This window comes from Triturus cristatus, chromosome 4_1, assembly GCF_964204655.1.
Source record: "Triturus cristatus chromosome 4_1, aTriCri1.1, whole genome shotgun sequence".
In the NCBI taxonomy this organism is placed as follows: domain Eukaryota; kingdom Metazoa; phylum Chordata; class Amphibia; order Caudata; family Salamandridae; genus Triturus; species Triturus cristatus.
The window spans coordinates 546,684,813-546,701,437 of NC_140585.1; the positions used below are offsets into that span (position 1 = coordinate 546,684,813).

The window sequence follows — 16,625 nt, forward strand, 5'->3', positions numbered from 1 at the left end:
CTTAGGGGTACCTTCCCCATGGAAATTACAGATATGTAATTACTTTTTCATGTTTATATTGTCTTCCCCTCCCTTTTGCTCCACCCCAGGTGTTGGTCTGCGCAGGTGTGTATTGTAGGTAAGCCCAATGATGAAGCATATCATAATTTTGTGAGTGAGGGCAGTATTCCTCCACACAGCATGTGCCACCTCCCGATCACTTTTCGCTACTCCTCTGTGTGTGTTACAGTTATGTGATTGGGGAGGCCGGAGTAGAGAAATGTTGACTTTCCCCCCTTCATGGTGTGTGAAATCAAATGAATAGTGTCAGCCTTACCCTGCAGGATTGTTGCGCTCCATTCACATCCATTTTAATAAACAACCAAGAACACAAATCCACTTCATAACACACAATTCCACCCAGCACAATTTCACAAATCCAACCAACATAATTCCACTCCACACCACTTACATCACCTCCACTTCACACCAAAACAGTACAAGACATTTTCATTTACAACGCCAATAGCTCTTACTCTTGCAAATGAGAGACCTATTGCATTGCAAACGCTTGTGTATTTTTTACTTGAACCCGTAGGTAAAGGACTGCTTTGCATGAGCACCAGCTTAATTTTTTTGTTGAAACTAGGGAAGATTAAGTGATTTGCCCCGAGTCACAGGACGTTGAGCCGACGCAGAAACTTGAACCTGTTTTACAATAGAAAAAAAAAAAATACACCCTTCTGCAAATAATATGGTTGGTACCCATTGTAGTGTGGGTGTTCTGGGGTAGGAAGCACAGCTCGGACACACTTCGGTTCACGAAAGTATAGGTTTATTCTTACTTTAATTTACCAACTGAGGGAGAGCGCCAGGGAACGTCCGCCTCGTTAGTGGGCTCGGCGCCTAATAACTCGGCACCCAAAATGGCCGCCGCGCTCCACGTCATCACGTAGACGTGAAGACTAGAGGGCAACGCTACATATCTCCTTTCTTTACGGCTAAATTTTATTTTAAAAGATACTCTTACTTGCATGCATACTCCCTTCCATCACCCATCTCAAAGTCTCTAAACTTCGACGGTCTCACCACTGTCCTTCCGGTGCGGGTGCGTCTCACCGGGGTGCCTGGAGTGTGCTCGGTACCCTCTTGTGAGCTTCTTGTTTCTCCACCTTCTCTACTTGGGGGAACTCCCTTGCAGGAAGAACCACTGTAGATTTCCGAGAGTTCCATGGTCCCCAGTTCACTCCTCCCTTCTGCTTCTGTATCTCTTCCCCCTTCTCCGGGGCTGCCTGTGGTTGCGTCCACCGGATTGGTTTCAGTCCCTTGATTCTGGGGAGGTATCACTTGTCCTCTTTCTCTTCCATTCCACTGCATGATCTTATTGCACTTGGACATCCTGTCCTGTGACCACACCTTCCCGTCGCTCAGTAGGGTTGACCGGTTATAAACTTCTTCCACCTGCAAGGGTGCGCTGAATTTGCTGTCTCCTTTCCTCCTTAGCTGGGCTAGTTTGACTCGAACCCATTCTCCTCTCTCAAGCTCCGTCTCCTTGACATTTCTTCTTTTGTTGTAGTGTTCAGTGTATATTCTCTGTGCTTTTTCTAGATTGTGGTGCACTACGGCGGGGGACCACTTGCTCGTGATGGTGCGCTCCTTCCAGGCTACATTGTCTTTCGTGAAGGGGTCTCTACCCCTTAGGATCTGGAAGGGGCTGTATCTCGTGCTGGTTGGTGTAATCCTATACACCCACAACATGCTCTTCAATTGCTTCTCCTAGTCTTTCCCAGTCCCAATCGCTGACTGTACGGACCCCATAATGACTCGGTTAAACCTTTCGGCTAGTCCCTTTCCTGCCGGATGGTATATCGATGTGTGTTTAACCTTAATGCCATTTCTTCCCATGTAGGCGTTCCACTTCTCTGATACAAATTGGGGTCCATTGTCACTTAGGAGGGAGCGTGGAATACCTTCTCTAAGGAACACGGCCGTGAGGAACTTCAATATTTTGCCTGTGTCCATGTCTTCTTGTACGTCCACCTCTGGCCACTTGGAGTACCGATCTACCAGTACTAACACGTATTTTTGGACTCCCTGGCCATCCAATATCGGACCCAGGATATCAATGGATAGGTCCTTCCATGGGTTCTCTGGGTTATCGAACTTCCCCAGAGGTGATCGCATCAGGCTCTGAGATTTGTCCGCTCTTTGGCATTGGCCACACTCTCGCACGTGCCTTTCTATCTGGTTATCCATCGCCGGCCACCAGTACATCTGCTTCGCCCTCATCTTAGTCTTTACGATGCCCAGGTGACCCTCGTGGATGAGAGCCAGGAGATGTGGGATCAACTTGTTGGGGGGAACTACTTTCTCTCCTCTCCTCAGGAAGATCCCTTGGTCGCAAACTGATAACTCCTCTCTTACTTCGAAGAATTTCCTGAGCGCCGCCTCCATATGTCTCTTTTCCGGCCACCCCTTTATTATGCATTGCTTGACTGCCTCTATGTCTGTGTCGGTTTCGTACACTTCCTTCCATTCCTGTTCACTGATCACGCGTTCGTGATCTTCCATGAATGCCACTTTAGTGTCCTCCTCATCCAACGTCCTTGGGGCTTCATCCATGGCCGACGCTCGACTGAGGTAGTCGGCTACTTTGTTCCTTTGACCCGGAATGTGTTCCACATCATATCTATAGTCTAATAGTTTCAACGTCATCTTCGCGATGCGGGGTGTCGCCGTGGCATGTTCAGACGAAGTGAAAACTTTGATCAGGGGCTTGTTGTCTGTTCTCAACTTGAATCTCGTGCCCCACAGGAACTAGCGGAACTTTTCCATGGCCCAGACTAGTGTCAACATTTCCTTTTCAATTACGCTGTACTTCTGTTCCGTGGGTGACAGCGATCTGGATGCGAAGCTGAGGGTGGATAGTTCACCACCTTCCAACTCCTGCATTAGGACTGCTCCCAGGCCCCACTCGCTGGCATCTGTCGTCAACACCGATCTGGCTTGCGGATCGGATCCCCCTAGAGGTATGGCCGTGCTGATGTCCGTCTTTATCCTCTGGAACTCCTCTTGCGTTTCCTTAGTCCACTCAAATTTGGTCTTGTCTCTTAGAAGTTGTCGCAAGTGGTGTGTCTTCGTAGCGAAGTGCTGTACGAATTTGCTATAGAACTCGGCCATGCCTAACTTCCTCCTTGGACTTTGGCGGTGGGGCTTCACATATCGCCTTGACGTTGGACTATTTGGGTGTGATGCCTTGGTTGCTGATCACATGCCCTAAGTACGTGACCGACGTCATACCAAACCGACACTTGTCCCATTCTGCCGTGAGTCCATTGCGTTCCAGGACTTGTAGAACTTTGGACAACTTGGCATCATGGTCTGCTTTGTCCATGCCCATCACAAGGATGTCGTCTTGAAAGTACTGTACACCTTCTACTTCGTGAAATAATTTATGCATTAGCTTCTGAAATACGGCTGCTGCTGAGGCCAGTCCAAATGGCATCCTGCGAAACTGATAGCACCCAAAGGGAGTTATGAAGGATGTTAGCTTCCTGCAGGTGCGGTGTAGTGCGATCTGGTGGTAAGCCGACGTGAGATCGATGGTCGAGAACCACTTCACTCCTTTTGTTCTTGCTAGCATCTCGTCTATTCTGGGCAGGGGAAACCGTTCCACTATGATGTTTTTGTTCAACTCCCTCAGGTCCACACATAGACGAATTTTGCCATTAGGTTTCATGGCGACCACCAATGGAGCCAACCACTCTGGCACTCGTTATCGGTTTATGATGCCGTTTTCTTCCAGTCTGTGAAGTTCTTGTTGCACCTGTTCTCTGATGGCCAGTGGGATGTTCCTCAATTTGTGGCACACCGGTTTGGCGTCCATTTTGATTGAAAAAATAGAATATCTAAAAACAACTAAATACAATATTTCAATAAATATTTGTAATATCGAAACTGGCCCCAACAGAAGAGTCAAAGGGGTGTATAAATTATCATCTCGCATTCATTATGCATGGTTAGTATGAATGCGAGATGATAATTTATACACCCCTTTGACTCTTCTGTTGGGGCCAGTTTCGATATTACAAATATTTATTGAAATATTGTATTTAGTTGTTTTTGGATATTCTATTTTTTCAATATACATCAACTAAATTACCAATAAACATTGTAACCTTCGACCATATATTTGGTGTGCCCCTTTTTCTTATGGTCCAGCCTGAGTGACCTTGAGGGTTGTATATCATAATGATTTAGTCTGTTCATTATTATCTAGAAAGGTAGAGCAAATTTTTCTTCGTATTATTGCATCTATGCACAGCACACTGTCGTCGTCTTCTTCATTTTCTTCTTCTTCCTCCTCTTCTTGTGCGACGTATTTGACGGCTATTCTCTTTTGCTTGCGGCAACATACCTTCTCATAATGCCCTGTTATCCCACAAAACATACATTTGGCTTTGAAGGCTGGACATCGCTTGTCGTACGCTGGGTGTGATAGGCTGCCGCACCTGTAACACATGTTCTTGCCCTCGGAGTTCGGTTTCCTCGCCGGAGCTGGTCTGGGCGTCCATTTGGTCTGCGTTCTTGTGTCCCTCGTTGCCCCCTGGCCTCTCTCCGGTGGTTCTGCTTCCGTGACTTTATTTACCATGGGCCTCGGGGCTGCCTCTTTTTTCGCCGCTTCTGCACATCTCTTCGATAGCTCTGCCTTTTTCACCATGGCTATCACTTCTTTAAGTGTCGCCTCTCCGTTGACCCATAATTTGTCTTGTATCGTCGAGTTGGTGGTGTGCATGACTATTTGGTCCTTGATGAATTCATCATGTAACGTGCTGAACTTACACGTGACTGCCAATTTCCGTAACGCCGCTACGTATTCATCTATGGACCTTCTGCTTGTTTCCGCTGTTGGAAGTTATATCTGTCTATGGACGTGCATACCGCGGGCCTGTAGTGCTTGTTTAAGTTGTCTATGGCGTGCTGGAACACGTCGTTGTCTGCGGCCTGCCTCGGCGTGGGGACTATATTCTGAAATACTCTGATCCCTTCCGGTCCCAGGTTGTGCAGCAAGATCCTCTTCCTCCTTTTGCTGGGGAACGCTTCTCCAGATTCGTCCTCCAGAGCCTCCAAATAGTTTATAAAGTATTCTCTCCAGTCCTCCCATTTCGTTGACGGTTCTCCCGGCTTCGGTAGGAAAGGAATCGGTGTCGTAAGTGAAGATGGTTGGGCGCACATTTCCGCGCCTCTCCTTGGTGACTCTTCTTCCCCTCTTGGACTGCCTGGCGCGCTTTGTCTCTGCCGGGGTGGGGGGCTCTGGTGCGCCGCCGCTCCGCCGCCACTGCCCCGCTCTGCCTGCTCCGCCAGGGCCTCTCACTTCCTTTTCCGTCTGGCGCCTAGCGGGCAGCTTCCTGCTTGTGCCCATGCACTTATGTGCCGGGTGGCACTGCACCCTGCTTCACTGGCCCTAGGGTGACCGCAGTGCCCGCACTACCTGCCTTGTAATGCGCTGCCGTGGCTGCTTGTGGCCGTGGTGCCGCTCCTCCTGGTTGCGTGGTCTGGGCCGCCTGCTGGCGTCACTTGGGGCTGCTCTCTGCCGGCGCAATATGTGTACCTCTGGGCTTGTGTTGCTAGGTACTGTCGTCCCCTCTGCCTCGCTCTCCCTCTAGAGGTACCGGTGTAGGGACGATCGCAATGCTTCCCGTGCACCTGGCCCCCAGTGTCTTCAGTTCGTGCTCTCCTCGGTCCTTTCCTTATGAATCCCAGTCCCTCGTCGCCATTTGTAGTGTGGGTGTTCTGGGGTAGGAAGCACAGCTTGGACACACTTCGGTTCAGGTAAGTATAGGTTTATTCTTACTTTAATTTACCAACTGAGGGAGAGCGCCGGGGAACGTCCGCCTCGTTAGCGGGCTCGGCGCCTAATAACTCGGCACCCAAAATGGCCGCCGCGCTCCACGTCATCACGTAGACGTGAAGACTAGAGTGCGACGCTACACCCATATTTAAATAGCTCATAAAAAGTTTTTAAACATAGGATATTGTGTAAAGTCCAGAGCTATGGCGGATCCATATTCGAGTCTTTGGCTCAACCTTCTGTGATTCTGGACAAATCACTTAGTATCTCAGTGTCTACTAAAACGAATGTGCCCTTCTGTAATGAAACTGGTGATCATTTAAAGCGAGCTTCGGGACGATACATAAAACTAACTGCAAAAATAAATACAAAAGGTCAGGACATCCTGACGCAATATAGTGACTTCACATGCTCAAGACAGAAAGGAGACCGCGCGGAAGGCGTGCTGCAGCACCTGCCCCCTGCTGGAGCGCTCGTTGGTTAAATCTAGAGGGACGTTACTCGAGCGCCTCAGAACTCTCGGACTACTATCCTGGCAGCATGGATCTCTGCCGAGTCTGTTTCGTCTTGTTGAATATTTTCGATGTTTCTTTGCTAGTGAAAGTGAAACCGCCGATCTACACCGAGCCGGCGTTTATTAAGAAAGTCCTTGACGATCACAACACGCTTCGCGCCAAAGTGATCCCAGAAGCGAGCGACATGCTCTACATGGTGAGAGTGTATAAAAAACTACGCAGTGGTTCATTCGTAGTGAAATAAACATGCGTTTTTATTGCTGCCATGTGGCAAATTTCTGTGTTTAGCCATCTCTAGACTTGACATTTGCATACCTACTGTGACACTTGAGTGACACGCAAACAAAATGAATCTGCAGTTCTGTTTTTTCATCCAGTTATGTGTTTACGGTGAAGATACCAAAACTACAACTACCGAGAATATAAGGCATAAAGTACCTGGTTGGATAATACATTTAGGATTGAAATGATTGGTCGAGTACGGATTGGTGTCATGAGCGCGAGTTAAACGGTTGGATTGCAGCTACAAATAGGCCAGGGCAGCTAAAAAAAAAAAGTGCCCCACATTCACAGATCACAATCTTTCGTTACACACTGTTTGGTTAGGATCATGGAGTTAAATATTGTCAAACAACTGCAGTGATTAAAGTATTTTTGGGCTTACAAGGCCAGTACTTGTACTAGAAAATACCATTCATATGGAAAAAATATTAGTCTGAAGCTCAGAATTATGAAAAATACTAGGAACTCTTTAAATTGCTTTTTTATCCCTAAGTTTGCTGTGGATGGTTTGATTGATGCCCTCTGGGAAACGGGCAATGGCATAGACCTAGACTGCCTTTTACACTCACCTGGGCATTTTAGATATTCACTTTATTTTTTACAGTACTTAACACAGACTCTTCAATTCTCAGAGACTGCTGAAATGTGCATTTTTTGTTTTTGTTTTACTTGCTAGCATGGCATGTAAGTTCCAATTAAGAGAATGATGGTAGTGTTTAAATTTAAAACGTGCAATTATCCTCACGTATACGCAGTTTTATGTAGCACACAATTTGCCCAGTGGCTTTGGAGCCCTTTAGCGGTACAAAAGGGGGTGGTGATGGACGGAGCATCAGAACCAATCAAACACTCACACCCAGTCAACAGATCTGGGTTTGATCCATCACCGTTCTTTAACCCACTCTGCCACCCCAGTTCAGACATGGCCATATGCAAATCAGTCTGACCCTGTGCCTCATGGGAACAGTCCAGCCCGAACTGCCAAGCCATGCCTTCCCTGGACTGGAAACAAGCTTCCGAGGACCGGTTTCTGGCATTTCAGCCGTCTTCAGCCAGGCTTGCTTGAATCCAGTGGCAAAGTGAGCAAGGGACTCAACGTCTGAGCATACCCTGCCAACTTATGGCGAACAAAGCGGTACAAAAGGGGGTGGTGATGGACGGAGCATCAGAACCAATCAAACACTCACACCCAGTCAAAAGATATGGATTTGATTCATCACCGTTCTTTAGCCCACTCTGCCACCCCAGTTCAGACATGGCCATATGCAAATCAGTCTGACCCTGTGCCTCATGGGAACAGTCCAGCCCGAACTGCCAAGCCATGCCTTCCGTGGACCAGAAACAAGCTTCCTAGGACCGGTTTCTGGCATTTCAGTAGTCTTCGGCCAGGCTTGCTTGAATCCAGTGGCAAAGTGAGCAAGGGACTCACGTCTGAGCATACCCTGCCAACTTATGGCAAACAAAGCGGTACAAAAGGGGGTGGTGATGGACAGAGCATCAGAACCAATCAAACACTCACACCCAGTCAACAGATCCGGGTTTGATCCATCACCGTTCTTTTGCCCACTCTGCCACCCCAGTTCAGACATGGCCATATGCAAATCAGTCTGACCCTGTGCCTCATGGGAACAGTCCAGCCCGAACTGCCAAGCCATGCCTTCCCTGGACCGGAAACAAGCTTCCTAGGACCGGTTTCTGGCATTTCAGCCGTCTTCAGCCAGGCTTGCTTGAATCCAGTGGCAAAGTGAGCAAGGGACTCAACGTCTGAGCATACCCTGCCAACTTATGGTGAACAAAGCGGTACAAAAGGGGGTGGTGATGGACGGAGCATCAGAACCAATCAAACACTCACACCCAGTCAACAGATCTGGGTTTGATCCATCACCGTTCTTTAGCCCACTCTGCCACCCCAGTTCAGACATGGCCATATGCAAATCAGTCTGACCCTGGGCCTCATGGGAACAGTCCAGCCCGAACTGCCAAGCCATGCCTTCCCTGGACCGGAAACAAGCTTCCTAGGACCGGTTTCTGGCATTTCAGCCGTCTTCAGCCAGGCTTGCTTGAATCCAGTAGCAAAGTGAGCAAGGGACTCAACGTCTGAGTATACCCTGCCAACTTATGGCGAACAAAGCAGAACAAACGGGGGTGGTGATGGACGGAACATCAGTGCTTTAGCCCCACCACCCTCCATCAGGTGCGTGAAATGGGCCGGGGCTACCAGTCAGTGATCCAGTCCTATTTAAGTTATTGCACTCACCTTACTAAAAGGAGAGGCATCACCTACTTTCGCAAAAGCTGGTTTTCTTTTTTTTTCTCAGCACAGGAGCTGCTTCCCTTTGTGTGCCCCTCCAACACTATTCGCTGCATTTACATAACAGCGATTGACCTGGATATTGTGTCCATGGGTGTGAAGTTAGCTGTACCCATAGAGCAAAGAATAGCAGGGAACGCTGTAGCGCTCCAGAAATGAGCTCCCATGACAACTGGCAATAGATTTGGTTGGGTGAAGGACGAGATGAACATAGAAGGAAGGGGGAGGAATGAATTTAAAGAAGTGGGGTGACAAGTGAAGTTAGGAATTACACTGTTTTCAGATACAAATAGCAGATATTTGTTGAGTTCTGAAATCATGAATGGGCTTAGAAATGGTATTTTAACACAAATTGGTGTAAAGTCAAGAATCTGGTGCTTTTCTTGTTAACTCTAATAGTCATTGATATAGAGATATATATATATAGGTATATATATATCTATACATACCACACGGGACTGCCTCTGCTTTTTCCCTTTTAGATTTGCTTTTATCTTTCTTGATTGTTACCTGCAGGACACATAGTATTAATTTCTCATGTCTGAAGCTATCTGACTGTTTGACTTATCTTATCTGTTTTACCTGTTTCCTCACCAATTTTATGAATATCATTTTCTGATTGCATTTAGAGCAGAACTGTTAGCCAGTTGTTTGGATTAATTTGTTCCTTCTACATCTTCCCTATTTTTTGTCTTGTCGATTTCAAAGGAGTAAGGCGACAGACAAGAAAACAATGAATATCAAACGCTTTCTCCACTCAACTGTGTGTTGCAGTTCTCCAAACATGAGGATAATGTCAGCCAAGTTCCCCTTTACACCTAGGTATAATACAATCTAGGTGCAAGCAACTCTGGGGACCCGCTATAACTTTGGACTCACGTTCGCCAAAATTTATGTGCTTGGTTGTCTGTATATATTCATCTAAATGGAACCTAATATAGGTGAATAGTATTTTGGAGTGTTCCTCTTATCCACCTCCTCGCTTGATTCCCGTTGTATTTTTATCATTATTTCACTATTTTTGCACTTTACTCACTTTTAGATTGGTTTTAGGATCTTTTACATAGGCTATTGATTTTAAACAGCAATCTTGGGTCGTTCATATAGGTTTTATCATCAGATACTTTTTTAACATATGTTGAAATGTTGTAACGAATTCTGATTGTGCATTATTTAAGGACATCATTTATGGTTACCATATGTATTAATATGCATTTGTTTGCAGTTTGCACTACCATTGCGTATTTTGGACATTTGCATCTTGTTGCACCTGATGGCACTTTTTTGCACTTTAGATATCAGAATTTGCACCTACAATTGCGTATTTGCACAACTTATTTTTGCACTTTAAACCCTTGTAATATAACATGCATTTACAAGGTCGTAATATTATCGTCAACATAGAAGAGCATTTAGAAGCAGGCATATCGATCAGTAAAACCATATAACATCTCAGACCCATGTTGATACAATTGCCAATGTATATGTATTTGTTACATGTTTTCCATCACCAAAAAACAGAATTATTTTGAAACCAATGTATTTTTTCCATGTTCATGGACACAAGCATCACGAGATTACAGAGTGCTCTTGATTTATAAAAGCCGAATGTTTCAGCAGTTACTTCATGTGATCAAGGCCATCTGGTGGCCGAAACGCGTAATGGCGTGCTGTGTGGGTGCTGATTAACATTAAATACCTGTGAAGCACGAGTTGGTGTCCGTGTGCTTCTTCCTCGCCGGTTGGAGGTGGGAGACAGCTGTTTGGATTTTCATATATGTATATATATATATATATATATATATATATATATATATATAGATAGATAGATAGATAGATAGATAGATAGATAGATAGATAGATAGATAGATATTCCATTCAAAGCCGCTCTCCTTCAGTCCTCAGAGCGGGCACCAGCAACATTGAATATCGAAGAAGTGTTTATCGGGCAAAAACACTCGTAGGACGACGCGTTTCGGTGGACACAGCCACCTTGATCACATGGAGTGGCCGCCATTTCTCAAGCCTTAAATGCCACAAGTGAGTGTCAGAAAAGTAGTGGCCATGGAAAACATACTTCTGAATGCCTGCATGTAAAATGTAAATGACAAAATAAACAGTAATGTTTCATTGTAAAATCTATAATATGAAACATATAACACATTAATTCATTGCTGTAGCAACAAAGAAAACAAACACAAATGGTTAAACAAATGAGTGCTGTACAAAGTAAAGTGACACAATATGGCACTCTACAAAATCCTCGGCATGATTGAAGATAAAAACTACAATGTAGGGGGAGGAGCCAAGATGGCGACCGGGACGGCAGCGTAGGCTCCCGGCTCCGCGAACCTCCACATCCCGCACAGATATCCTGCATGTGATCCTCAGCCTGCGCTACATGCCCGTGTTGGTGATTGAGAGCGGCAACCGATCGTGTGATCCTGAAGCTTCTTGCGGCGGTACCGCCCGAGAAATGTTCCTTTGAAGTTTGCGGCCTGTGCAGCCATGGAACCGGGACCTCGGGTGGACAATATGGCCGGGCGGCAGTTCAACAACAGCGGCCATTGGTGACCGGGTGGAGTCGGAATACCGAAGCGGCGCGAATATCGGCCTGAATCTCGCAGTGGTCGCTCCTATCACCGAGAGTAGCATGACGGGTGCATACCCGGGGTGACGATTCCAGGGGTTTATCGGCGATCGCCTGGACCCTCGCCAGTGAACTGACCGGACGCGGCCTGTGGCTCGTCCCGATTTGCGCGGGCTGCTCCCGGTTTTCGCGGACACTGGCCCAGGGGGAGAACGACTGTTACCTGTGGCCACACACTGGATACACATTTTGCCTGCCTCCGGACCCTTGTTTGCAGGGACATGGAACTTGCTGCGCCTGTGCCTGAGACCCGGTCCCCATCTGGGGTGGCCCTGCCCTGCGGCCATCTTGATGGGATGGACTCTATCATCCTGTACACTGGGTCACAGGAAGATTGGGAGTGTGTGGCGCAAAGGAGCGTAGCGGAGCGAGCGCGGGGGACCGTGCTGGGGTATGGTGACCTTCTCGATGCTCTCGGAGCCCTTCATTCCACCCTGGTTCACGGCGCCCGGGTATTGGGGAGGAAGCTTGATGGTATTGCGTCAGCGTCGGAACAGTTGCGGTCTGCCTGTCCCCAGGTACATAAGGCTCTGTCTCACCTTCCACAGGAGGAAAGTGCCGTGACCGCCTCTGTGAATAAGGGACATATGGAAACTTTGGACACTGTGGCAGCGTGTGGTCGGCTGGCTGTGGGGTCGGTCTGTTCCGGAGGTTTTGGACTTGAGCAGACGGTGGTGACTTTGTCCCATGCGCGGCCTCCGGCGACCCAGGCAATCTTCACGCAACGGTCGCCTGCTCTGGCTGATTCCTCCTTCCTGGACCTTGTGTGCGGCGCAGGCCCTGGGGCAGTACTGGGAAAGGTGATCTTCCATGACGATGACTGTGTTGGTGTTCCGAAACGTCCTCCCCACATGTGTGTGTCCCTTCCTAGTCTTCTCTGGACGCTCCTCTTCCTTGTGACTTTGGACATGATGGTGGGTCGATGGGTATGCATTGGTGGATTCGCAAAGAGTGGCCAAGGATAAGGCTGATCCTTCAGAGGTGGTCAATTAATAGGCGGGCAGGCTTGGGGGTTGTGTGCTTTCACGACGTAACTAATAGTGTAGCCGGTGCATAATGCTCCCCATTTCTCTTAGATATGGCCGAATTTTTGCTGTTTACTGTTTGCGCTGGGGAGGAATATATTGTGCGGGAGGGAGAAACCGGGGGCATGGTTGAAGGCCCTCCTCCAGTTTATTATTACTCTCTCCCCTTTTCTGTTAGGGGGGGTTTCCTCTCTTTCCCCTTTTTCTCTGTTTCTTCTATATTTCGGGTCTGGTTCTGGGGCGACAGGCACACTGCGTAGGGGGGGGCGTAGTCATCTGCAGAGGTGCAGGGTGGGGGGTTGGGGGAGGGGCTTCTTTAGTCCTTTACTTTGTTTCTATGGCCTCCTTTTTCTTCTCTTATTCTTCTTTGTCTTCTTTTCTGGGGTCAGTGCGGTAGGTGTCCTTTGTGGCCAATCATTGTTTTTCATTTGTGCCTCATTTCCGTGGGGTTTTCTGGGTCCTAGGGCAGGAGACTGCAGGCGCAAACGGCTCGTGATATTCCTCCACATCCTGAACCTCCTGTTTCAGCGCCATTGACTTGATAGATTGCTATTTATTGTTGACGTTCATTATTCTGCCTGCCATTTTTCGCTGCTGAGAACTTGATTGGCACCTGATCCTTCTATCCCTTATTGTAAAATGAAAACCTTTTATATCCTGGTTTCCCTCTTGGGCTGTTCGGTGGACAAGAGAATACTAGCATGGAGAATCTGCTTCCCGAGGTGCTGCATGTGATTAAAATCTGTTTGCTGTTACTTTCACTGCTTAGCGGCCGGCCCCGAGGGTTGTAGGCCCATACTTGTCTTTATTTGCAATGTCAATAAAGGTTTTTCAAAAAAAAAAAAAAAAAAAACTACTATGTAGCCTTGATGTTATGGCCATAGTAATCTGCCTGGATAGAATGTGTACACATCTGAAAGTGGTGTGGCTCCAGCTGTTAAATCAGAATGTGAGGTTGGGTCTATATATCTATATATATATATATATATATATATATATATATATATATATATATATATATATATATATATATATTACCTACAATCACTTATACACCCCCTCACTCACCCATACAACCACTCACACTGCCATTCACTCACCCATACAGCCATTCACTTAGCCACTCACTCACCTACACAGCCACCTACACACCCAGTCATACATTCATACAGTGATTTAAACACTCACCCACAAAGTCACACACACACCCACTCACCCACCCAAAGTCAATGTCAAAGTCAAAAGTTTGCTTTATTCGGTTAAAATTTAAAACCATCAAAGCACGATACAATAATTCATGGTACGGGCATGTACAGAAAGGCACTCCCAAAAACTATAATACAAAACATTGGCGCAAAACACAAAAAAAAAAAGTATGTCCAATAAATACATCTAATCACCCACCCATACAGCCACTGACACAGCCACTCACTCACCCATATAGCCACTGACACACCCACTCACTCACTAATGCATCCACTCAAATAGCCACGTATACACTCATACAGCCACTCAGACACCCACTCACAAATGGATACACACAGTCACACAGCTACTCGCATAATATATGTTCGAAATAGTATCACTCACTGCTAGTACACAAAGTATAACTTTGGAGTACCTTAGTATACATCTTTAATACTCGTAAAGACACACTCATTGGATGATGTCATCCGTGATGTCACTGTCCATGTCATGAGGGATGTAATATGTGAGGTGTTAAGCTTGGCATTGCGGGGGCGTAAGCTATAGTTAGCTCGGGTAACTGTAACTGATTAATTTTACTGTTTTGTACGTGTGAAATGTGGGCCTAACTACAATGTCCCTGTAACCTTTGTTTGAGATTATATTACCTACTGGCGGTTCCCAGGAGATAGTTATAGTTAGGACCATGTTTCCATAGTAAAAACATTTTTTGAGGTTGACTTGCCTATACGTTTTGCGTCGTTTGACTAATTGTCATGACATTTTCCCAAAAAAGTGTCAAGGTAGGTGGTTCTGGCTGTCTTCGAAAGTTTGGGGGTGATCCATGCAGTGGGGACTGAGAATTTTGAGCGCGAAATAAAGGTGCATTGTAATGTTAAGTCCCATAGGAACCTTGAGCCACAGCTACAGCTAGAATCGCTGAACGGATTTACACCGAATTTGGCAGGGAGGTAGATGTTGGTTCAAGAAAGTGCCTTTTGCCTATTTGGTGTAAATCCGTTCAGTAGTTTTTGTGAAATTTAAGCTGAAAATTATAGTGATATCTCTGGTCGGGGATATTTCGCGACGGTTCCGCGAGTAATCACAAATGCATGCGCCAATGAGAATGCTCTGATTAGCTGGATGGAACGTGAACAGAAAATGTGGCTGCCATTTTATTGCTCGGGAACAGTTCTCGGGGCTGATCATTTCTGAAAAACTAACAGAAGGGATCAGAGTAGAGGTACTCTGACCCCATGTTTGGGAAATGGGGGTGTTAGTGACACAAGTTATGAGTCCAGAAATTATTTTTTAATTGAGTGATATTCGCGACAATGCATAGACCGGCAGCACGGCCCCTCTTGTACTGTCGTGGGTACGTCGTGAGTATCACGAAGTCATAGCAAATATTTGTGGGAATACAAAAAATGTATCAGTAAATCATTAATACGCATTGTTATAGAGCTTTTGAGGTTCTGATAAATGTTTATATAGAGTTAGTTATATAGTGAGTTATCTACTGTTATGGTTAGAATTAATGATATAGTTATAATATTTTTATGTTGTGGTGGCTATTGAACTCCTGCTTTTGCTTTGCGTTTTTGTGATGTATCTGCGGTGATCGCGGGCACCGACGTCATCACGACTCCTGGCATCACAGCGAAAACAGAAAATAGGTCTTAGAGATGGTTGTTATAGGAACTCACTAGAAAATCATCACTTTAGACAATACAGTAATAAACCCGTAGTGCCAAAAACACTATAATATGTGTGGATATATTTGTTTTCGACTTTATCTAGAAGGCGCGATCGTCGTGGTTAATGACGATCGTGATGTCCCGAATAACCACAAAAACAGAAAATAGGTTTGAAAGCTGTTTTTCAAAGAAACTTTGTACAAAAATATGATTTTAAACATGCTTTGAAAGAAGTATGTATATATTAATGTGTGTAGGGCAATGTACAGAATAGATGTTTTTACACATTTTTTTAGGATGTGTTGTTGGTCATTGAATGTCTGCTTTTGTCTTCCATTTTTGCGACAAATCTGCATGGATCGCGCTGTTGCACAAATTGTCGAAAACAAAAAAAAACCTTTTGAAAAGAATTTCACAATATTTCGGGTACTAGGGTGGCTCTGACAAGATCCGTTGTGTTTGTTGTGTGTATATGGCTGCTACATATAAGACCGGATGCAGAGTTTCAGGTTACTTAGAAACACCCTGTTGCCTTCATCTGTAGAGTGCACTCCATCATTTCTATAAATTCCATGCATGTGAAAACGCAGATTGTTATAGATACAGCCCATGCGATGGTCTCTGAGGAATGCAGAAACAGTTTTATTAACAGGTTTCCTGGCTTTGCCTATCTGTCGACTGAATTGATTTGACCACTTCCATTGGCATATATTAGAGTACACCAAGACAGTGTGAGACAAAAGCGACACCACTTTTGCAAAGGTTTCTTTCATTAGGATTTCCAACCCTACCCCAGCCAATGTGCCTAGGTCATTGCCACCACCGTGCAAAATCATGAGGTGAGGAGCTTTAGGAATCCCCAATGGATTTAACCTAAGCCAGCAATTGATTAAACTTTAACCCTCTCTGACCAAACCAAGTAATCTGCACATTTGGCAAACCCAAGTCTCTGTCAATACCTCTCTTTAGCCCAATAGATATAGCTGTGACCCACAATCCTTACTCTAAGCATTTTGAAGTGAAGGAGCAATAGTGGTCAGGAGGAGGCTGGAGAAGGCTGGAGCTCAATGTAGTTTTCCAAAGGAAATGCAGTTAAAATGGAGGTGTTTTTTTTATTTAAAGAAAAAAGA

At 45.9% G+C, this 16,625-nt stretch overlaps 1 protein-coding gene across 1 annotated transcript in view; it reads left to right on the plus strand.

The window, feature by feature from the left end:
* The first annotated feature begins 6,370 nt into the window (after positions 1 to 6,370).
* Positions 6,371 to 16,625, plus strand: part of LOC146855208 (glioma pathogenesis-related protein 1-like) — a 588,956-nt gene continuing 578,701 nt past the window's right edge. Inside the window, exon 1 of the mRNA XM_085652856.1 lies at positions 6,371 to 6,541. Coding sequence (XP_085508982.1) covers positions 6,371 to 6,541 — 171 coding nt within the window. The remainder of the gene's footprint in view (positions 6,542 to 16,625) is intronic.